The sequence below is a fragment of the Lemur catta genome, chromosome 1, assembly GCF_020740605.2.
Source record: "Lemur catta isolate mLemCat1 chromosome 1, mLemCat1.pri, whole genome shotgun sequence".
In the NCBI taxonomy this organism is placed as follows: Eukaryota; Metazoa; Chordata; class Mammalia; order Primates; family Lemuridae; genus Lemur; species Lemur catta.
The window spans coordinates 186,291,636-186,315,250 of NC_059128.1; the positions used below are offsets into that span (position 1 = coordinate 186,291,636).

A 23,615-nucleotide genomic window follows, 5' to 3' on the forward strand; every position below is an offset into this window, starting at 1 on the left:
TTTCTGTTACTAGCCAATTAATATCTAAAATTTTCTATTATCTTGATAATTACCATCTATAGTTTTTCCAAATTATTAATGTTTTTTCAGAAATCATGTCAACCTTTTGAGAAGAGGAAAGACCACTATGTTGCAGTGAATATCCTGTCTGCAGATACGTCACTGGGTTAACATAATGGACATAGCCTTTTAGATTTTCTTTGGGCAAATCAAAATCAAAAGGGCAGACTGATATACCACTCATCTCTTCTTTCTTGGGTCTTGTTTTTAAGAGCATAATTTTTTAAAGAATATAATAGAAAGTATTTAAGTTCACTTTTTGATATGAACTTTGTAAATGGCTTATTTTAATTAATTGTTTATACTTCTTTCCAACAAGCCATTTAACCAGCCTCTCTCTCCACAGTTGTAGAACCAGCTTTAAGTGTTAATTATCTATTTTGTACAACTTATAAAGTCCTGAAATTCCTAGAAATAACTTTTAATGATTACAGAAATGCTTTAGAAAGTATGACAGATTGTAAAAAATTTATCCTAAACTTTCTACTACTTTCAGATATTTTAGGGGAGATGAAGCATATACTCATTTAAATTATCATCTTGTTTCAGTTGACTGTGCTGGATTCTTTTTTCAATAATACAAATTTTTACTTTGCTATAAAAAAAGTGTTAATTATAACAATAGGGCTCTTCCTTTCTAGTACTAATTGAACATCATCCCTTCTATTTTCCTGGCATAATTTTCTGTCCCATCCTCTGTCCTCCCCTTGCATTTTCCTTCTGAGAATTCAAACTCTATTTCCCCTGTATCTTACAGCATCTTCAGTCATCTCACTTGAATTTCTATACTGTGGCCTGTTGTCACCCACGCTTTTAGTTGATCCTTACTCTCTTAGGTTCCCTCTCTTACTAAATGACTTAACATGTTGCACTTTGACTAACATGAAATTTAGTTTTTACACTCTGGATTTTTAAACCTGTGCAGAATATTATACCATTATTGTCTTTCCTTATAAATACATTTTAAAAGTTGTTCTAATATTTTATATATCCATAATTTTTACTTTAAAATTCACTGTTAGAATAAACTTCATCATTCTCCATTTTAAACTACGCAGCTATCTCTCTATTGTGTTTTCTAGCCCCGGACCCCATATTCCCCAGCAGTGCGGTATTAAGTGAAAGCATGCTAGGCCAAGAATCAGAACATCATGGCCCTCCAACACATTAGCCAGGCGACTCTGACATGCCATTTATCCTCAATGAATATGTGTCCACACCTAGGGGACTGAGGAGGGTAGGACTGAGAGCTCAGAAGCCCCTTTGGGCTCTAATATGCTATGATTCTAATTCTGATGACATTTGTTTGTTTCCAAAGTTAAATATTCATATTTTTACATCTTATTACTTTTTTCTTTTAAATCACCATTGTACAATTTCAACTTTGATTCAAGTATATGATTTTTATGATTGTTACTTTTCTACATAAAAACCTTTAATTTTGTTTTTCCCACATTTTCCTTTTGTTTATCTTTTAAAATATAGATGTTCACAAATTTAAACACATGTGTTAATTCTGGTGCATATAATTAATAGTAGTTTAAGAGTAAATAATGGGCTGTCAATAGCAACCTAGCTCTTAATGCAAAAATTTAATTTTTTCATAGGAAAGTCAACATACAAAATAAAATTTTGAAGACTAAATTCTTGGTTCCCTTTTTAAAGATTTATTTACATAAATTTTATAATTTTATGTTTAGTTCACACTAATATAACTTCCAAAATGCACAATTTGCCTCAATTGATAATACTCCTCTCCGAGGTCATTTTGACCCACAAATCAGTTCACTTAAATGATTTTCTTCCCAGCTGCTAGAATAAAGTATCCTTTACTTTTTGTCAGCAGTCACAAATATTGGAAGATAGAGTTCAGATAAATCACTTCGGCATTAATATCCTTCCTTAAATTTATTTGACCAACTTTCAGATTTATTCCAGGTGAAGAAACTTTTGACTTTTTTCTTTCAGTAAGCTGTTTGGCATAACGAATAGCCAAACATAATGAATAATTTGATGAAATTATTTTGCATATAATATTTTAATGTACTAATAGAATTTTTAAAAACAGCCTTATTGAGATATAATTTATAAATCATAAAGTTCACCCACTTTAAGTGTACAATTCATTGTTTTTTAGGATATTTACAGAATTGTGTGACCAACAGCAGGATCTAATTTTAGAGCATTTCTATGACCCCAAAAAGAAACCTTGTAGCCATTAATAGTCACTCCCTTTACACTCCTTCCCGTCTCCTACCAATCCTTAATCTACTTTCTGTTTCTGTAGGTTTGCCTATTCCGGACATTTCCTGCAGATAGAACCATATAATATGTGGTCTTTGGCGTGTGGCTTCTTACACTTACCGTAATGTTTGTGAGTTTCACCCACGTTGTAGCATGTATAAGTACTGCATTCCGTAATTAGTAGCTTTTTTAGTAAAGTGAAAGTCAAAATGAGTGATGTGGTTCAGTTGAAAAAAATACTTATTTCAGATTCAAACACTTCTGCTTTCTGGTCCTGTTTAAGCCTTTGGAGAAGTTATTAATTTCTCTGACTCAGTTACTTCATCTATAAAATGAAAATATGGTAGCTTTTCTTATCTACCTTAAAGCATTAGGAGAATATACAAGACAGTAGGAGCACCTAAAGAACTATATAAATGTAGAGTATTTAGCTGACTTTTAAAGTGGTTTTCCTGGTGACAGCAAACCAAATGATTATATTTAGGATAAAAGTATTAGAATTTCCTTAAATACTACTTTAATCACAAAAGAAAACTATAATTTTAATTTCTCTTTGCCCAAAGGTCTCTTTGCATCCACTCAGTTATTTTCCAGTCAACCTTGGTTAGCTGTAACAGTAGCCCGCCTGCTCTCAGAACAGGTTGCTGAAGAAGGGAGTGCCTATGATTAATTCAGGAATCATCTATTGTATAGCAGATGGAGAAGTCTATGAACAGAGTTCCACTGTGACCTTACCTGCAAGGTATGATTTTCAGAGGGAGCTGACTGTGGTGACTTGATCAGCCTTTGTGATTCCTTTTGAACTGGGCTCCAGTGAGAATAACGTAACCTCAGCTTCTAATAAAAGGGGGAAAGTGCTGATTTTACAAACATAAAAGCAGGAGGTTCGCAGTGGTCCTTAGTTATACTAAATCCAACAGCCCTTAAAAGAGACCAGCTTAATATTGGGACACTGCAGGCTGCTTCTATGTCCAACAGCGGGACAACACAAAAAATCCAGCTTCTCTGGGTCTCTAAACAAGTTGCAATCCGGATAGTACTAACTAGAATCATGAGAATCCTTTTTTAGAGTGAGGTCACCACTTAAGTATGGAGTTTAATAAATGGGCCTCCTGTGGAAGCCATTGGTCTTTGATCACTGGAATCTTATACGATTATCCTTGTTTCCTTGCTTTTTCATTTGCCCCCAATATTGAACTTTTATCTAAAGAGTACCACTATTTTATTTATTGTCTCCATTTCATGAATGTATGGATCTTAGAGGAATTTTTCTGTAATGATCATTCACTTCTCAGGATGTATGTCTCTTTTCTGAGACTCCTTTCTCTCCTTTGAGATAGCTGTAATTTTGGTTTATTCTCTGGTCACTTTTCACCTGTGCCGTTGCAAACCTTTTCTCCTCATTCTTCACCTCCAATGTTGTATTCCTCTTCTGAGGCTAGATTTTAGTCTTACCACTTTCTTTGCCTTTTCTTTGACAGTACCATACCCCTTAAGGCCTTGGGGGTAAATTTTAGACCTCAGTTTTTTTAATCCTATGGGCTTTATCCTTTGTCTCATTTCCTAAATCCACCTCTGTCAGACAGATTCGCGCCGCCTTTCATTCTTTCTGCCATTCTACCTTTGTGGCATAATGTGAATGCATCCCGCCCCAGTGTAAGTTCTTTTCTTCTGCTCATTCAGACACCAATCACCAATTTATTTGGGCATTCAACAGTATTAGTTAGGCATCTATCATATGATTAACACTAGGCTTTATCAGGAACAAAGGTGGTTGACGTTCTGTCTTCTCTGTCATATGAGGCTTCTGCACTAAGCACGATATGTGCTCAGGGCAACTCCAGCTAAGCAGCGGGGGTGGGAGGGAGGAGCTCTAATCTGCTTCTTCTCTAACACCTACATGGGCACGCTCCTGCCTACACACACAGACACTCTTTCATTCATGGACTCCCAGGCACAGAACATAGACATTTACAGATCATCCGCATTTATGGGCCAATAGCATGAGTAATAGTGACACTGTCTTAATGGAAAATAAATGACCTCCTCTCCCCATCCTCCCACCCCCTTGTCCAATATCTTTTATCTCTTGCCAGCGTCTCCAACATCTCTCTCTGACTAGTTAATTGCTAATACTGTCCTTACATCATTTAAAAAAAATTATTCTTATGAGTTCAGGTAGATTTCCTACTTTAATCGAAGTAGCAGCTAACATTCATGAAGCACTTACCACAAGTCAGGCACAGTGAAACTACAGGTACCTCCTTACTGTCACCTTCCTGGGTTAAGCACTTCTATGATCTCCAGTTTACAAGTGAGATTACTGAGGCCTAGAGGAATTGAGTCATTGGCCCAAGACCACACAGCTACTACTGATCAGCAGAAATGGAACCTGATTCCAGAACTGTGCTGCCAAAACTTGAGCTCTTAACCTGAGATCTCCACTGCCTGTAAGCGTCAAAGCATATATATTGTTATCATTAATTTATACTTCAGAGTGAGCTACTGTGCCAGGCCCCTTCCAGTGTGGCTAGTTGGAAATATAAATTTCTATATGGGAAAGGCAGAAGAGGTTGAAAGGAAAGGTAGATAGCTGATGATGGGTTACAAAAACCATCCATGGGTTATGAGATGGGTATGTTACATGTTTTAGTGTTAGGCTACTTTAATATGATTTTTTTGTTTCCTTTTACCAAAATAAGCCATGTTCACTACTAATTAGGAAATTTCAACATTCAGATAGAGTTATAAACATTTAATATGTATCTTTCTAGACTTAAATTTTATTTTTTTTAATTTTTTTTCCCTTTTTTTTGTTTTTTTTTTGTTTTTTAACAGACATGGTCTTACCCTGCAGCCCAGGCTGGAGTGCAGTGGTACGTTCACAGCTCACTGTAACCTAAAACTCTTAGGCTCAAGCAATCTTCCTACCTTAGCCTCCTGAGTAGCTAGAGCTACAGGCCTGCACCACACACCAGGATAATTTTTAATCTGTTTTTGTAGCGACAGGGTCTCTCTATGTTGCCCAGGCTGGTCCCAAACTCCAGCGATCCTCGTACCTCAGCCCCACAAAGTGCTAGAATTACAGGTGCTCATCACCACACGTGGCCTTAAGTATATATTTTTTATAAAAATAAGATAAAAGAGTTTTTAATCTCTACCCTCCCATTTCCACTATTATGAAATCTTTACATGTCAATAAATATTCAAAATAGTCTGTTGTTCGGATGAATCATAATTTACTTAATCTTACCCTATTGTTGGACAGTTAGTTTCACTATTTTTTCTGTTAAAATGGTATTATGATAAACATCCTCATCGCTAAATTTTTTTTACGTATCTGTGTATATTGCTTTAGGATCTCTTTGGTCTTAAAATTATACAAAAAATTTTGTTTCCTTTTTTACTTTTTACTTTTATATTATGTAATTGCATGATAGTTTTTTTTTTATGATGCAATTAATTCAAAATAGTTTTGTAGCATAAAAGTACTCCTTTGAAGAATTTCTTGTCCTGTGCCTATTTTACTGCAATCCCAGCATGGAGAAAAAGGGTGCAGAAAGAAGAATCAGTACTCTGTGTGGATACACTTTATCTCTTCACACTTTTGTGTGAATTAGTACTGCATTCAGGAATCTCTGTAAGCATTCTGATCATGAAACACACTGATTCATTAAAGGAAGTTGATGTTTATATAGTTATGTAACCCTGTTGGAAAATGTGTTAAATATTTTTAGATGTAAACTTCTCTATCTTCCATTTATTCATTTACTTTGTTATTAACCCTGTTTTTCTTTTTTTATCCAATAAATGTTTTAATGTAACTACATCTGTACTGAATTGCATCTTTTAAACTGTATATCCACACCTGTTCTAGCATCTGATGTATAAAAATCTCCAAATGTTATTTCAGTCCCTTCTGGCATAATGCAGAAAGTGTTAAATGTACTTCAAGAATACTTGTTTCAAAATAGATGTGTATCAAACCTCTGAAATATAAACGCTAAAATGAAAGAATTCTGTTAGTGGCTGTATCACCATCTGAGCTTTGTAAGGTGTTTGCTAAAGTTAAAATATGTTAATTTGAAGTTGACATAGTCAGATACTCAATAAAGAACTTCTGTTATTGGTGTATATTTTTACATGTGCAAAGTTTTCTTCTGTGAAAGCTTATTATAATAGTTTTAAATGAGATATTAGTTTTGTAAAGGGTGAAGATCTCATCAAACTGTTATATGACAATATAGATGTATAAATTATATCTAAAGCAACAGATTGATTTTTTTCATTCAGATCGGTTATATCTGATCAGAAATCTCACAGTTTCAACCACATAACTAACATCTAATTAAATAATTTAAAAATGATAAATAAAACAGACTTTAGTTTAAAGGAGTTATTGATTTGTTATTTAAAACATTGGTTTATCATTCACCAAGACCAAATGAGGCACTTGACTGTAATTTATGTAAGAACAAGGGAATATATCTTGTTGATGTTGATGTTTATATACTGAATATAACTAGCATGGAACCTAGCTATAACTAAGGTAGGTTCTCAATAAGTGTCTATTGATATAAAATAACATATTTATAAGAAAATTGCATTTTAACACTAAGATACATACCAGATAATGTCAGTGAAAACTGCACGACTATTTCCATTCCATGTACTATATTTTAATCTTAGGTACTTAATTTTAAACATATTTGCTGGCACTGTTATTTCTAAAGTCTGCAAAGTTTTATTCATTCTTTCAATGATTATTTTTAAAGCAACACACTTGTCTCAGGCACTATGAATATATCAGATAAGGTTTCTGCTCTCATAGAACTTACATGCTAGTAAGTTTATATCGTAAAGATTTAATGAGTGGAAAGCACCTAGGATATAGTGCCTGCACACAGTCAGTACCCATGCATGTTTATTAGCTATGATGATGGTGATAGAAGACACTCACATACAGATGCTCTTCAAAGCCATGAAACTAAATGAGATCACCTTGGGAGATAACGCGGGTAGAGAAAAGGGCTAAGATATTAATAGAAAAAATTAACTGGGTGAGGTGGTGTGTGCCTATAGTCCCAGCTACTCGGGAGGCTGAGGCAGGAGGATCACTTGAGCCCAGGAGTTTGAGGTTGCTGTGAGCTAGGATGAAGCCACTGCACTCTAGCCGGAGCAACAGACCAAGACTCTATCTCAAAAAAAAAAAAAAAAAGAGAGAGAGAGAGAAGGGCTAAGGACTGAGCCTTGGTGCTGGCCAACACTTAGAGTAGATCTAAGAATCAGAATCATCAATAGACACTGAGAAGCAATAGTCAAAGTATTGCCAAGAGGGAGAAAACAACCACATCAAATGATGCATAAAGTTTGAATTCAGTAAAAGCAGAGAATTAAATTTTGGAGTTGCCAATATAGCAGGTCATTCGTGACCTTAAAAAGAGCTGTTTCTATGGAGAAGTGAAGAAGAAAGCTAGATTTGAGTTGATAGAAAAGAGACTGGGGAAAGGTCAGATCAGGAAAAGTCATATCATGAAAAGAGAATCATGAATGGCTAAGAAATATAAAGTGAAATGCTCAGTTTCAGTCGTAAGCAGAGAACTGCAAATTAAACCCACAGTAAGACACTACTTTATACTCTTTAAATTGGCAAAAATTAGAAAAATAGCTATTTCTAATGAGTATTAGGAAAGCAGGAAGCTGCATTCAGTGAGATGGGAGTGTAAGCTAGTGCCTCGATTCTGAGAACCATTTGGTAGTATTTATGTGTATGCCTGTGACCTCATACTTATAACTAATATTACTCTGGAGACATACTTCAGACAAGCTCTCCCATAAAGTACACAAGAAGATGCATAAAAAACTTTTGTTTCAGGATTATTTGTGGTGACAGAAAGTTTCAGGTAACAGGTTCCATTGCTATAGGACTGGGTAAATAAAATGTGGTGTATATATGTGAAAAGAATGAATCATATCTGGATATAGCTACATGGATAGGTCTCAAAAACATTGTTAACTGAAAAAAAGTAAGTTAAATTGAAATTTGTAGCTTAACATGATTTGTGCATTTTTTTAAAATACCTGCAAAAAGTACAATTTTTTTCATACATAAGATGCAAGTCAGAAGGCATACATTAAATTTGCAAGTGTGGATGCCCTCTAGAATGGATCATTCCTAAATGCAAATGAACATGTCCCAATATCACATGTTTTAAAGGCAAAACAAAGCAAACATCCCTCTCCAGCTACAGCTGAATTTCTCTGCTCCTTATTCTTTCATTACTGTTTCAAATTCATCTCCTCCCTCTACCCGCATCCCTCAACAAGTTTTCTTCCCCTTTTTGGTTTTCTTTTGTACCTTGGGCACACAGAACAGAGTTGATTAGACTCCTTAGTACAGAACATGCTATCATCCTTGAACTGTGCAAGCAAGGTCCCTCTCTAAATAACATATCTATAAATTTTTTCTAACACAGAAAAATACAGAGAATGATATAACAAATGGATGTGAAACCATCATCCATATATACCAAGTTTTTTTTTTTTTTTTTTTTTTTGAGGCAGAGTCTCACTGTGTTGCCCGGGCTAGACTGCCATGGCGTCAGCCTAGCTCACAGCAACCTCAAACTCCTGGGCTCAAGCAATCCTTCTGCCTCAGCCTCCAAGTAGCTGGGACTACAGGCATGCGCCACCATGCCCGGCTAATTTATATATATATATATTTTTTTAGCTGTCCATATAATTTATTTCTATTTTTAGTAGAGATGGGGTCTCGCTCTTGCTCAGGCTGGTCTCGAACTCCTGAGCTCAAACAATCCTCCCGCCTCGGCCTCCCAGAGTGCTAGGATTATAGGAGTGAGCCACCTCGCCCGGCCCATATATACCAAGTTTTAACATTTTGCTATGGTTGCTCTATAGATTGTTAAAGAAAAAAAAAACAGTTAAAACTCCTGTTTTTACTCTTCTCTATACAAAGATAATCACTGGTAACACCAGGCCCAAGTTCAAAAACAAAAGTCCTCAAGTTCAGGAGTGATGAGATTTGAAGCAGAAGTGGAGGAGTGCGATGCGCACTGTCTGGGGGATGGGTATGCTTGAAGCTGTGACTAAGAGGGTGGGGAGGGGCAAGGGCAATATATGTAACCTAAACATTTGTACCTGCGTAATATGCTGAAATAGAAAAAAAAAAGAAGTGGAGGAGTGGCCTTAACACCACCCCCAACGATAGCATGGATGTAGTGCTCCCAGTGCTCCTGCCACTGTTCCTCTTCTCTACACAGATTAAGTAATGTAACTCTCAAAACAGTCCTATGCAACAGTGACCATTTTACAGATAAGAAAACTGGAGTGCCTAAAGTCATACAGTTAGTAGGAAGCAGACCCAGGATTTGAAATTAGGTGTCGGGCTTTCGAGCTTAGCCTGATGCCTCTATACAATCCTATCATAAACAGTTTATTAAAAGTGTTAAGATTTTGTTTTTCCTTTCATCAATGATCTCTACCATTTAAAAATATATATATAGCCTTTAATTTCTCATTAAGTATCAATTTCCTGAGATCTCTGGGTGCCAGTTCTTCTGCCTGCTTGTTCATCCATTCTGCTGCTTTAACCTGCAATCATTTTTTTCCATGTAGTACTACTTTGAGCCAGGTCTTAAAATTTTGGTGTTTTTTTTATCCAGGAAGTTTTACGCTTGAAATATCTTTCCACTATAAAGCTTTTATTTATTATTTTCTAAAACATTGTACTAACAATATCTGCTCCAAGTGACTATAAAGTTTTGTATCATCCTATAAAATAGCTATGAATACCTTTTTATATTTGTCATTTCTAGAAACCTTTCAGAATAACAAGATTCTCTTAAATGTCTAATTACCCCAAATCTGATGCCTGTGTAATGCTATCCAGCAAGCAGCTGGCTTCGTATGAAGAGAGGCTAAGAGCTCTTTTTTGTCTTGTTCATTTAAAATCATTTGCTTTTTATTTAATATCTGCAAAGAACACTGTCACATAGTAGAATTTGCTGTTGTAAATTTTGGATTGTTTCCATGGGTTCCGCCTTACATCTGCATGGTGTTTAAAGCCAATGCTTTCTTTCTTTTTGTAGGCATTTAGGGCCTTTTGCCTCATAATCCAATGTCATGCTGAATAACAGAAAATTGAAGTTGAATTTATTTAACTATAGAGAAGGACTGCACAGAACAATACACTTATTTAAGAACTCCTTGCCTCAAAAACTGAAGGAGCTGTTTTGTGCAGGTGGCTTAATTTCTTTGCTGCTTATCCTAACTATATTCCTTTATTTATTAAGGACAGGAACTGGGCACTCTGCTTCTGAATACAAAGGGACCCTCCTAGTCTACCAGAACCTATAATAAACAAGTAGGATGCTTGTACTTCATTCAGAACAGCAAAGATATATCCTATCCTTTTAAAAAATAACTCTTAGCACTTCTTGATCAGAGAAAATATGACTAAAGTTTTTTTTTAAAAAGACATTAAAATGTATTAATCACTCCTGATTATACGCTAGTGGCCTTTTTACATTATGAATTATTTATAATGAATCTTTTTTCCTCAAGTCTATGCAGTATCTCCTCTGTTTATATAAAAATTTTTTTGTTGATACTCTTGTGTTTTCTGTTTCTGTTTACTTCGTAAGACAGCCTTCAGAGGTCCTTATTTTTTAGAGTAAAACATTTATTTACTTTCCCAATTCTACTCAGAGATGCTATAAAATATATAGCAAATAATCTTGGAGGAAGTAGCTTCTCTACTGACTGTGAATTAAAAGCTAAGCTACCTATGTTTATGTTGAAAGAGGGAGAAAGGGAGATTTAGGTGGATAGGTGAGAGAATAATACTAGAAAGTAGAATAGCTTTTTCTTTCTTATTGAATTAGGTCATGATTGTATAGTTGATTTTACTTTAAGCCTGGTAAATTCTGGAACTATGATGCACATACATATTCAAATGTAAGCTTAAGAATAATTTTTAGCCCTTTTGGCTCTCCAAGCAGCACCATGGCAGTTGGCAAGAACAAGCGCCTTACGAAAGGCAGCAAAAAGGGAGCTGAGAAGAAAGTGGTTGATCCATTTTCTAAGAAAAATGGGTATGATGTGAAGGCACCTGCTATGTTCAATATAAGAAATATTGGGAAAACTCTAGTCACCAGGGCTCAAGGAACGATGGCCTCAAGCATTGTGTGTTTGAAGTGAGCCTTACTGATTTGCAAAATGATGAAGTTGCATTTAGAAAATTCAAGCTGATTACTGAAGATATTCGGGGCAAAAACTGCCTGACTAATTTTCATGGCAGGGACCTTACCCATGACAAAATGTGTTCCATGGTTAAAAAATGGCAGACTATGATTGAAGCTCATGTTGATGTCAAGATGGTTATTTGCTTCATCTGTTATGTGTTCGTTTTACTAAGAATGCAACAGTCAGGTACAGAAGACCTCTTATGCTCAGCACCAACAGGTCCTCCAAATCCAGAAGAAGATGATGGAAATCATGACCAGAGAGGTGCAAACAAATGACTTGAAAGAAGTAGTCAATAAAATGATTCCAGACAGCATTGGAAAAGACATAGAAAAGCCTTGCCAATCTATTTATCTTCTCCATGATGTCTTTGTTAGAAAAGTGAAAATGCTGAAGAAGCCCAAGTTTGAATTGGGGAAACCCATGGAGCTTCATGGCGAAGGTAGTAGTTCTGGAAAAGCTACTGGTAACGAGACAGGCACTAAAGTTGAGCGAGCTGATGGATATGAACCATTAGTCCAAGAATCTGTTTAAAATTCAGAATTTAATAACAAAGAGTCCTATCTGTAAGAAAAAAAAAGAATAATTTTTAATGCAATAAAATGGGCTGTGAATTAGCTGCCATTTTTACTGTCTGCTATTCTACTAATTCTCAGGTAATTGAGAATTAATTGAATAAAATTCACATATCAAGTACCAGTTCTTTGGAGTCTATTTTTAAGATAATAATTCTTCCTTTTAACTATAGCTACATATAGAAGTAATAACATAAAATTTACCATTTAGGCTCAGACCCATGCTTCATCTAGTTAAGGATTATATCCTGACAAAAGCGCCAAGGGACATTTTATGTAAGGCGTAATTGTTCTCTCTGATGTCAGTCTCATAAACTCAGTCACAATGACAACATATTTGTCTTAATATCTTTCATCAATTATATTAATTTTTAAACTTTCAAAAATTAAAAATCTTTTGAAGTTTGAAATTATACCCATTTACTACATATTTCATGTAAAATAATACTTTTCATTTGTCTTAAATATACCTCTTTAAAGATTCTAGGAATATGGTAACAGATTTGTAGTCTTGCTAACCACACTTTTATGGACAAATACTGTATTCCCTTGTAGCTTTTATATTTCAAGAGTCAGTGTGTGAGAGAGAAGGGCTTTGGGATCAGGCAGACCTGAATTTAAATCACAGAATCACTTCTAAATAGCTTTGATAATTTAATTACTTTAATCTTTAGAGTCTTCACCTGTAAAAATAAAATGTGTACCTGTTTTTCGTGGTAGCTGTGATTATAAATGAAATGATGTAGGAGAAAGCACTCTGCACAGTGCCTGGTCATAGACCACCATCGACAAGCATCAACTTCCTTCCCTCCTCATTCTTGAGAATATGTGTTGAAATCTTTTGGCTGTGCCTGTGTAAATAGAACTCCTCTGCAAGCCCACTTGGGCTTAGTAACAAAGCAACACATTATAGAACATTCATAAGAGATTCAATTTTTCAAAAAGTTATAAATAAATTCTCTGTGTTCTCATTTCTTCAGTATAATGAAATCACTTTGATAAATGGAAAAGATGTACCCCACAAATATTATCAAGTCCATATTTAATCTTGTTTTGAGGGGCCACATTCAAGTGGATCCCCTCAGCAGAGTTTAAAATCTTCAGTCAGTTTGACTCTTGGCTAATTCATTTACTAATTGTAATACACCAGGTGAATCAGAGTGGATACCATTTTTTCCTCATCTGAAAAGTGGCGCTATAAGCAGCTACATGGCAGCGTGAGGGATAAAATTAAACAACGGATGTAAGGAGATGTTGATTAAAGCACATAAAATTTCACTTAGGTGGAATAAGTTCAAGAGATCTGGTGTACAATTTAGCAACAATAGTTAATAACAATGTATTGTATTCTTGAAAATCCCTAAGTAAATTTTAAGCATCCTCACCATTAAAAAAAGTGAGGGAATACACATTTTAATTAGCTCAATTTAGCTATTGCACAATGTATGCAAATTTCAGAGCATCATGTACTCAATAAATATATACAATTTTTATTTGTTAATTAAACATTAATTAAAAAATAATATACATGAAAGTACTAGATAAACCTAAAAATTTATGCAAATGTCTGGTAAATGCCAATTAAAACATTTGTTTAGAATGAATTTATTTTCTGATTTAAGGATCTAGGTCTTCATAAAACAAAGTTAAGAAAGCAGGTTGAAGACATATATGTATTTGTATGGACAAGATTTCATAGTTTACTATTAAAATGTCATTGTCATTAAAACACCCGAGCAAATGGAACATAGAAATTTTATAAGTCCAGTGTTTTGAATTACTTTTTCTGTTAAAACAAACCAATCAGACTATTTGTGTTCATTTTCCACTTTAACTTGTTCCCAAAAAGAGTACCAGCAAGGGCTATCACTGGGGCTAGGCTTCAAATCTCAGTTTTCACACACAGGCTAATGGCAGGACTTAGACAGTTCAAGCCGTTTGTTCTTTCTGCTTTAGTTTCAGTTCTGCATCCCCACACGTTAGATACGGCTGCTTAAATAATCTTCGTCAAAAACTGCGTAAATTCTCCAGTTCAAGACTGTGGAAGCCAATTTCCTGCTTGCATTCTCTTGGCTTTGAAAGTCATTAAATGCCTTTTAGATGCTATCCAAAGTTAAGAAATTCTTTACTGTGTGGCTGGCACATGATTTGTCTGTTTCATTTCTACCAAGAGGACTCAGCAGTACTTCTCATTTCCGGACCACAAGAGCAAGCTCAGGCAATCAAGTGTTTCAGAAGTTAGCCACATGATCAGAAATTCATATGTGTGTTGGCTACATAAATTTCCTTCGAAAACATTAGTAAAATTTAGCCTACTAGCTGTCCGAAAAGCAGCATGATGGTGGGGGCAGAAGGGGGCCAACAAATCAGGTCTGTTGAAACCCATTAATTCCGTGGAGTGTTAGGGTAGGAAGGGCTGGGTAGTTGACAACGAGTTGTGTGTGGTCATACAGGCAAAGTGGAAGAAACAGCTGCGTTATTCTTCAGGAGCTGAGTGTCAGCTTTAAAAGAACATGGCTTACTGTGTGAAAATATCTGGATACTTAAAATATACTAATCAGATGAATACCTTGTATCATTTCAGATTTACAAGGTCAAGTAGAGGCACTGGGCTTAAAACTTCAGAAAGCAGTGACAAAGATGGACAACTATGAAGAAATGTTCATGTAAGATGGTCAACATTAAACAACTTGTAAGATAACAGTGCTTTGTGGATGTGTCACAAAATGACAAGAAGTAGAAAGACCCCAGTATGTTCTCTGTGACTCATCTGACAGTGATTCAGTTATGTGGGTCATAGTCTACTGCTGCTTTTCGTGGCCACTTTGCTGGCCTAGATTATCTATTGAAGAATCTGTAAATATTTTTAAATATGTGAAGGATTTCTTTTCCTCAGAAAGAAACTTACCTCTCCATATATTAAAGCTTACTCTGTTCAAATGCTGTTAATTAATGTGAAATAGTCTCTGAACTTTTTTATTATCTCTATCTCTTTATTATCTGTCCACAAGAAACAATAGAAATTGTTTCTTAAAATTACCAATTTTAGGTTCAAAGCAAGAGTTGAGTACTTTTGAAATGCTGGAGTACTTATGCTTTATATAAGTGAGAAAGAAAATGTTGGAAAATAAATGGTAAGAAAATGGCCTTATAAAATCAAGAGAAACTATTTTAAAAATTAGTTTCATTTCAGGCCGGGCGCGGTGACTCATGCCTGTAATCCTAGCCCTCTGGGAGGCTGAGGTGGGTGGATCACTCAAGGTCAGGAGTTCGAGACCAGCCTGAGCGAGACCCTGTCTCTACTAAAAATAGAAATAAATTATCTGGACAACTAAAAAATATATATATAGAAAAAATTAGCCAGGCATGGTGGCGCATGCCTGTAGTCCCAGCTACTCGGGAGGCTGAGGCAGTAGGATCACTTCAGCCCAGGAGTTTGAGGTTGCTGTGAGCTAGGCTGATGCTGCAGCACTCACTCTAGCTCGGGCAACAAAGTGAGACTCTGTCTCAAAAAAAAAAAAAAAAAATTAGTTTCATTTCAGAAATGTTAAAAATTACAGTTTAAACATAGTACATCTATAATTATAACACTAAAATAGAATGTATATCATCTTTGAAAATAGCTAAATTCTTTTACTTTGTGACATATAATCTAATAGCTCTGGTTTTCAGTTCCTATATTTTAGAAGGGTAAACCTTTTAAAAATATAAATATCTAGAATGCTTAGCAACCAAATGTTTGTATTGAATTGAACTACTCCTAAGAACAATGTATTTAATAAAATACTGAACAACACAAGGGGGAAAAAATTCCAAAAATGCCCGATCAAATTAATGTATACTTGGATTATTTATAGCAAAATAGTTTCTGAAAAACAAGAAAAACCAAACATTCATGCTTTATAACACTGTGGTTAATAGTACAATAAGTGCAGTAGTTCAGCTGTCTGTTGACTGGGGTTGGAGGAATGAGTGGACAGGGGTTCCTGAGAAGAGCCCCTGGGACCAGGAGGTAACTTTCTGTGAGGTGAGAAACATGAAAAAGAAACAAAATGATGAGTTTTAGAAAAAAAAGCATTGTTGCCTTTTCTCTAATGATATCAGGGAGGCTTTGGCCATATGGGTGTCTTAAGTGGAAAGCAGCCCAGTCAGGCCATCACTACCGTGTGTCGTTTGCTTCTTGGAGCTCAAGAAGTGAAGAGGGCACAGTCTAGGAGTAGGGAGGTGGTGCTCGCATACGACTAAGCTGAGAGGGAATTTGTGGAAACACCAAGACTTAGCCTATAGAGTGGAGTCCTGGAAAGATAAGAGAGAAGCTACCTCTAGAAATAACCATACTGAAGAAAAGGAGTAAAGCTTATAGGTTGTGACAGGAATTGACATTTCACGGAAGTTTGCACAGCATTCTTAGTATACATAGGCATGTGCCATATAACGACATTTTGATCAATGACAGACCACATATATGATGGTGGTCCCATAAGATTATAATACCGTATTTTTGCTGTACCCTTTCTATGTTTAGATACACAAATACTTAGCAATGTTTTACAGTTGCCTACAGTAGTCAGTACAAACATGCTGGATGGGTTTGTAGCCTAGGAGCAATAGGCTGTACCATATATCCTAGGTGTGTAGTAGACTATGCCCCATCTAGGTTTGTGTAAGTGCACTCTATGATGGTCACACAATGACAAAACGGCTCTTAATTGACCTTTCAGCATCTGACATAGTTAGCCAATCTCTTCTTGGAACATTATTTATGTTTGAGATATGGATATCAGTGTTCTGATTCTCCTCTTACCTCTCTGTTCACTCGTGAGAATTTTTTGCCTGGCAAGAAGATAGCCTGGTGACATTCCAGCATCAAAGTATAGATCCACTTTTCACACGATCCTAACTTGAACAGGCTAGGTTTATTTCCTTCATTCATTCAATATAAAATGTGTATTGAGAGCCAATTTTATGCCAGGACCATGTGTACAAGCACTAGATATTGGAGGAAAAAGATTGGCAAGTTTCTGTAGAACTGCTTAGGTAATTTCAGGCAATGCTAAGTGTTTCAAATATATAAAATAGGCATATTAGAATGTGAGTGATGGGGAGGGGTGGTATAGTTTGTGACAGAGTGGTTGAAATGGCATCCCTTAAGAGATGACCTTTGAATTAAAATCTGAATAACAGAAAGGAGCTAGCCATATTAACATCTGGGTGCAAGGAGATCAAGCACAAAGCCCTAAAGTCTTGGAAATGAGTTTTACAAGTTTAAAAAACATGAAGAAGGCCAGTTATGGTAGACAGAATAATGGCTCCCCAAAGATTTTTCGTGTCCTAATCCCTGGAATCTGTGGGTATGTTCCTTTAGACCTGTGGTTCCCAATGCCTGTTAGGAACTAGGCCACATAGGAGGAGGTGAGCAGCTGGCAAGTGAGCGAAGCTTCATCTGTATTTACAGCTGCTCCCCATCACTCACATCACCACCTCCTGTCAGATCAACAGTGGCATTAAATTCTCATAGGATCACGAACCCTACTGTAAACTGCACATGGGAGGGATCTAGGTTGCGTGCTCCTTATGAGAATCTAGTGCCTTATGATCTGAGGTGGTGACTAGCACTGGGGAGCACCTGCAAATACAGATTATCATTAGCAGAGAGGTTGGACTGCACAGAGACCATAACAAATCAATTGCTTGCCGACTCATAGCAAAACCCTATCAGTGAGCAGCAAGTGACAATTAAGCTGCATCTGGTGGCAGGCTTTATAGTGGCAAGTGAGCATCTTACTTCAATTGTAAAGCTGCATCTGGTGCCAGACTTTAAGTCAGAATCCGACACTTATTTTAGTCCACACGTAGCCTGCCCATTAGTTTATTTACCACTTCCACCCGTGCCTCTTTCCTGCACTGAGCACTTGTCTCAGTCACAGTTTTGGTAAGCCCACAAGCTAACCCTAGCAAAAATGAATTAACAACAAACATCACTGGAGAGCTTCTTTGAAAAGGGGGAAAGATTCAATGATGAGGCAGCAGAAGACTCTAAGACTGCCAACAAAATTAAAGCTGCATTTAAAAGAAAATACCAAGAGTCCTACTTAAATAACATATTCATTGCAACAGGTGATTCACATTCTCCAAACCCACTTTGTATAATATGTGGCAACCGGCTATCCAACAAAGCCACAAAACCTTCAAAACTGCTTCGCCAAATGGAGACCAAGCAACCTGCATTAAAAGACAAGCCTTTGGAGTTTTTCAAAAGAAAAAAACGTGACTATGAAGAACAGAAGCAATTACTGAAGACCACCACTTCTTCGAATGTGTCTGCCCTGAGAGCATCATTCTTAGTGGCTAACCACATTGCTAAAGCTAAGAAGCCCTTTACTATTGGTGAAGAGTTGATCCTGCCTGCTGGTAAGGACATTTGCCGTGAACTTTTAGGAGAGGCTGCAGTTCAAAAGGCGGCATGTGTTCGTCTTTCAGGTAACACCATAACTAGATGAATTGATGAAATAGCAGGGGATGTTGGGACACAATTGTTAGAGGGGATTAATGAGTCACCGTGGTACACAATCTAGATTGACAAGTCTGCCAATGTTGACAACAAGGCAACAATGCTTCTTTTTGGGCGATGTCTATTTTAGGAGGATGTGCATGAGGGTATGTCATGTGCACTTTTGTTGCCAACCAACACCACAGCTGCAGAACTATTCAAGTCTTTGCTTACATATCAGGAAAACTGAATTGGTCCTTTTGTGTCAGTATATGCATGGGTGCAGTGGCTGCCATGACTGCCATGGTTTCACTACTCAGGTCAGGGAGGTCGCTTCTGAATGTGAGTCTACGCACTGTGTCACCCATAGAGAAATTCTGGCTAGCCAAAAAAATATCACCTGAACTAAACAATGTTTTGCAGGATGTGATTAAAATTATCAACCCGCATCAAAGTACATGCCCTTAACCTACGTCTGTTTGCTCAGCTCTGTGAGAAGGACACAGAGCACACACGTCTTCTTCAATACACAGAAGTGAAACAGCTCTCTAAAAGGTAGGTCACTGGCCAGAGATTTTGAGTTACAAGAGCCTCTCCAGAGATTTCTTTTAGAAAAACGGTCACCCCTGGCCACACATTTCAGTGGCACAGAATGGGTCACAAAACTTTCATACTTGTGTGACACATTCAACCTGCTCAATTAACTCAATCTGTCACTTCAAGGGAGAACAACAACTGTGTTCAAGTTGGCAGATAAACTGGCTGCATTCAAAGCCAAACTGGAATTATGCGGGCAACAAGTGAATACTGGGATTTTTGACACGTTTCAAACATTAACAGAGATTTTGAAAAAGACTGAGCCAGTGCCTTCTTTCTCTCAGCTGGTGCATTATCACCTAGCTCAGCTTTCAAAAGAGTTTGAGCATTACCTCCCAAACACAAAAGGCCCCCGAACTGGGAAGGAAGAGATCCGCGACCCATTTGTGAATAAACCAGGTGAATTGACTTTGTGCTAGAAGAAGATGAACTGCTTGAGATCACAAGTGATGGTGGCCTTAAAAGTATGTTTGAGACAACTTCAAATCTCCATACGTTTCTGGATTAAAGTCAAGGGAGAATATCCCAAGATTGCCACAAAAATATTGACATGCCTGCTTCCATTTCCAACATCCTATCTTTGTGAAGCAGGGTTTTCTGCAGTGACAGCAACCAAAATGAGATTATGAAGTAGACTGGACATAAGCAACACACTTCAGGTGTCACTGTCTCCCATCACCCCCAGATGGGACCATCTAGGTGCAGGAAAACAAGCTCAGGGCTCCCAGTGATTCTGCATTATGGTAAGTCGCATAATTATTTCATTATATATTATAGTGTAATAATAATAGATATAAAGTGCACAATAAATATAATGTGCTTGAATCATCCCAAAACCATCCTTCTCCACCCTAAGGTCCGTGGAAAAATTATCTTCCGTCAGACCAGTCCCTGATGCCAAAAAGTTTGGGGACCACTGCTTTAGATGGCAAAAGGGACATTGCAGGTGGGATTAAGTTAAAGATTTTGAGATGGAGAGATTATCCCAGATTATACAGGCAGGCCCAATGTAATCACAAGGATCCTTATAAGAGGGAAGAAAGAGGGTCAAAGTTATAAATGTAGATGTCAGGATGGAAGCAGAGGTCACAGTGATATGATTTGTAGATGGACAAAAGGGCCACAAGTCAAGAAATGCAGGTAGTCCCTAAAAGCTAGGAAAGGCAAGGAAATAGATTCTCCCCTGGAGCCTCCAGAAGGAACATAGCTGTGGTAACATCTTGACTTTAGGTTCTGACTTCCAGAACCGTGAAAGAATGAATTGTGTTGCTTTAAATGCTAGGCTTACGGTCATCTGTTACAGTAGCAATAAGACATTAATCTATCAATGTGTTCAGAGGAGTGCGTGAGGAGTTTGGATTTATTCGGAGAACACTAGGAAACCTGGGGATAATTCTAGGCAAGACAGTGATCTCATCTATGTTTTAAAAGGTCACTATAGCGGTTACTCGGAGAATGGACTAGAGAAAAGAGAAATCGGGGAGACTGGGTGGCAGCCTGTGCATTCATGGAAGTGATGTGACTGTGGTTTAGCCTAGCGTGGAGATGGAGAGAAATACATGCCGAAGGTCAATCTGGCAGGATTTACTGATGGTGTAAATGTGGCTGGGGAGGACGGAGACTGGAAACGAAAAGAAAGAATAAAACATGGATTTGAGGCTTTTCAGCATCAGGGTAGACAGTTAAGAGGCAGCATGCTCTGGTGACTAAGACTCCAGACTACAGATCCAGATTGCTGGGGTTCATATCCCAAACTACTGCTTAGTAGTTATGTCACCTTAGGCAAACTTATCTTTGGTCTCAGTTCTCTCAGCTGTAAAATGGAAAAAGAGCTGCTTTGAGGAATGCATAAGATATATAAGGTGTTACCTATTAGTGTCATTATCGTGTTGGTTCCATTTATTGAAGTGGGAAAATCTGTGAAAAAAATAGGTAGGCGGGGGAATCAAAAAGGACGCTTATGATCTGTTAGGAGTTGAGATGCCTTTTAGACAGCAAAGTGGAAATATCAAAGAGGCAGTTTAAGAATGGCTATTTCATATAAAGAGTGGAATGGTATGGACTGTCACCTTTCAAAGTTGAGGAAAATATCCAATTATTTTGTCTTATTTCCTTTGCTTTTATTGGCAGGAGCAGCAGGGGCTTTTCTGAAGGTTTATTCATAGCAATTGAAGAGAAAGGATTAACACTATTTACTGAGAGTAGAAGAAGGAATGCAGTGCTTATAGAGATGTAGGCATTCTTTCTATTCCTTCCAATTCCTCCATCCTAATGAAGGTGAAGATAACAATTGGGTAATGAAGAGTAGACCATTGAAAGAGAGGCTTAACTGGCTTGGGGCGGGGAGGTTCTTGGGATGGTAGGTTCTCTAGGGAGCAGGGTTTTTTAAAAAAAAAAATTGCAGCCCAGATCAATTATCTACATACCCAGTAAAATAACCACTAAAAGGAATTCTGCTGTCCCTGCCTCTAGATTTGGAAAAGTGTGTAGGAGTCTGAACATACAGTGAAAGTTGTGGTGGGGCTTCTGAATCTCAAGGCATTTGTAAAAGCAACATTTTTGTTTGATTCCAAACCAAATGTGTAAAACTTGGAAAATATAGTGATATACAGAAAAAGTCATAGTTACATTTTGACAGATCTTTCTAGTCCATTTTTCTAAGTAATATATTTTTATCAAAATTGGGAATATACTTTATGTACTGTTTTGCCAATTTTTTTGCTTAGCGATATATCCTGGCCATGTTTACACATCATTATTTGATATATTTATAGGTAATTATTAATGGCTACATAGTATTCCAGTCTATGGATGAAATATAATTTATTTACTAATTTCTTGTTTTTAGTATGTCCAAATTTTTCATTTGTATAAGTAAGGTACTTTGAAAATTCATATAGATAAATCTTTCTACTGACAATTTTTTAGGATAATTTTTGCTAAAATCAAACTTGAATATTTTTAAGGCTTTTAATGCGTAATGACTCATTGCCCTCCAATATGATCATACTGATTCGTAATCACAGCAGTTTTTGTAAATACCTATTTCTCTACTTCCTAGCCAAAACTGGGTATTGTAACTTTAAAAAATTATACCCCTGAATTTCTGGCTCCTTGTATTTTTCCCTTTGTGACTCACCTGAGCATAGCTTTTGTCCACTTTTCTAATGGTATGTTAATCTTTTTTTATTCCTTCTTTTCTAATGTTTTATCTGGAAATAACTTTGTTAGTCTTAAAGAATTCATCCTCCCCAAACCTCCTATAAAACCCACCCCTCTCCCCTTCCTAGGGGTATATTAGGCGCAGAGCCTTTGCCAGACCCCTAGGGAGATAAAGGAATCAAATGCAAAAGGGGACCTTACTTTCCTTATCCCTCCTGATAAGACCACTTATCCCTCTCTGTTGTTCCCTAGGGAGATAAAGGAATGCAATGCAAGAGGGGAACTTACTTTCCTTATCCTTCCCGGTTGTTTGAAAAGAATTTATTTACTTCCCCCAGAAAAGCCTTCTCTAAAACCCAAGGCTCTCCCCTTTTCGGCCTCTACCCATCTGCACCCAGATGTTCAAAATAAACAGTATTTTGCTACACATGAAGCTTCATGTGTGTCTCCTTCTAGGCTCCGGACCTAACAAACTTCAAACTTATAAAAAATTGTAAAAAAATAGTTCAAAGAGCACCCGAATAGTCTTTACCCAGATTCACCTATTGTTAACATTCTAACCCATTTACTTCCTCAGTCTCTCCCTCTTTCTGTCTCTCCTAGCCCTCTCTTCCTCTCCGTTGTCCCTCCCTCTCCTCTCTCTCTTGCACACACACATTCATACATATATTTGTGTTGTCACACTATACGTGGGTTTCAGTCTAGGTCCGATTGCTCATCACACAAAGATCCAATTATTGAGACAACGAGGATTGCCAAGGAAGAAAGGAATTTTTAAATAATGACAGACTTCTTGTTAGAACAGGAGAAGCTGCCTCAGATCTGTTTCTGGAGGTCCTGAGTTTTTTAAGGAGGGGCCACATGCCTTGGGTCAGGTCAAGTGGGCTGGTGAGTCCTGGCATCAGAAGTCTGCCCTGGGGCCTTCAGAATCTCATCCCCTTTGTCTTGCAGAAAATCCATCATTTCTGGGAAGTAATTCTAAAAGTCAAGAAGTTAATTAAGTGAGACGATCATAACAAAACATGTAAGGGTCATTGGAATTTGTTCATGGAGCCAGTTACATATGTGTGTGTGTGTGTATATATATATATATATATATATATATATATATATATATATGTATGTTTTTTAATGGACAATTTTGAGGATCAGTTACATACAACATGGCCCTTTGCCTCTAGATACTTCAGCCTGCCTTTCCTCAGGACAGTGATATTTTACAA

General features: G+C 36.9%; 1 protein-coding gene and 1 pseudogene across 2 annotated transcripts in view; both read left to right on the forward strand.

The window, feature by feature from the left end:
- Positions 1 to 23,615, forward strand: part of LEKR1 (leucine, glutamate and lysine rich 1) — a 150,819-nt gene that overhangs the window by 74,888 nt on the left and 52,316 nt on the right. Inside the window, exon 5 of the mRNA XM_045539530.1 lies at positions 14,728 to 14,809. Within this exon, the coding sequence (XP_045395486.1) occupies positions 14,728 to 14,809 (82 nt within the window). The remainder of the gene's footprint in view (positions 1 to 14,727; positions 14,810 to 23,615) is intronic.
- Positions 11,228 to 12,181, forward strand: LOC123630208 (annotated as a pseudogene). Its single transcript, XR_006732616.1, has one exon. The product of XR_006732616.1 is annotated as a 40S ribosomal protein S3a-like (transcript).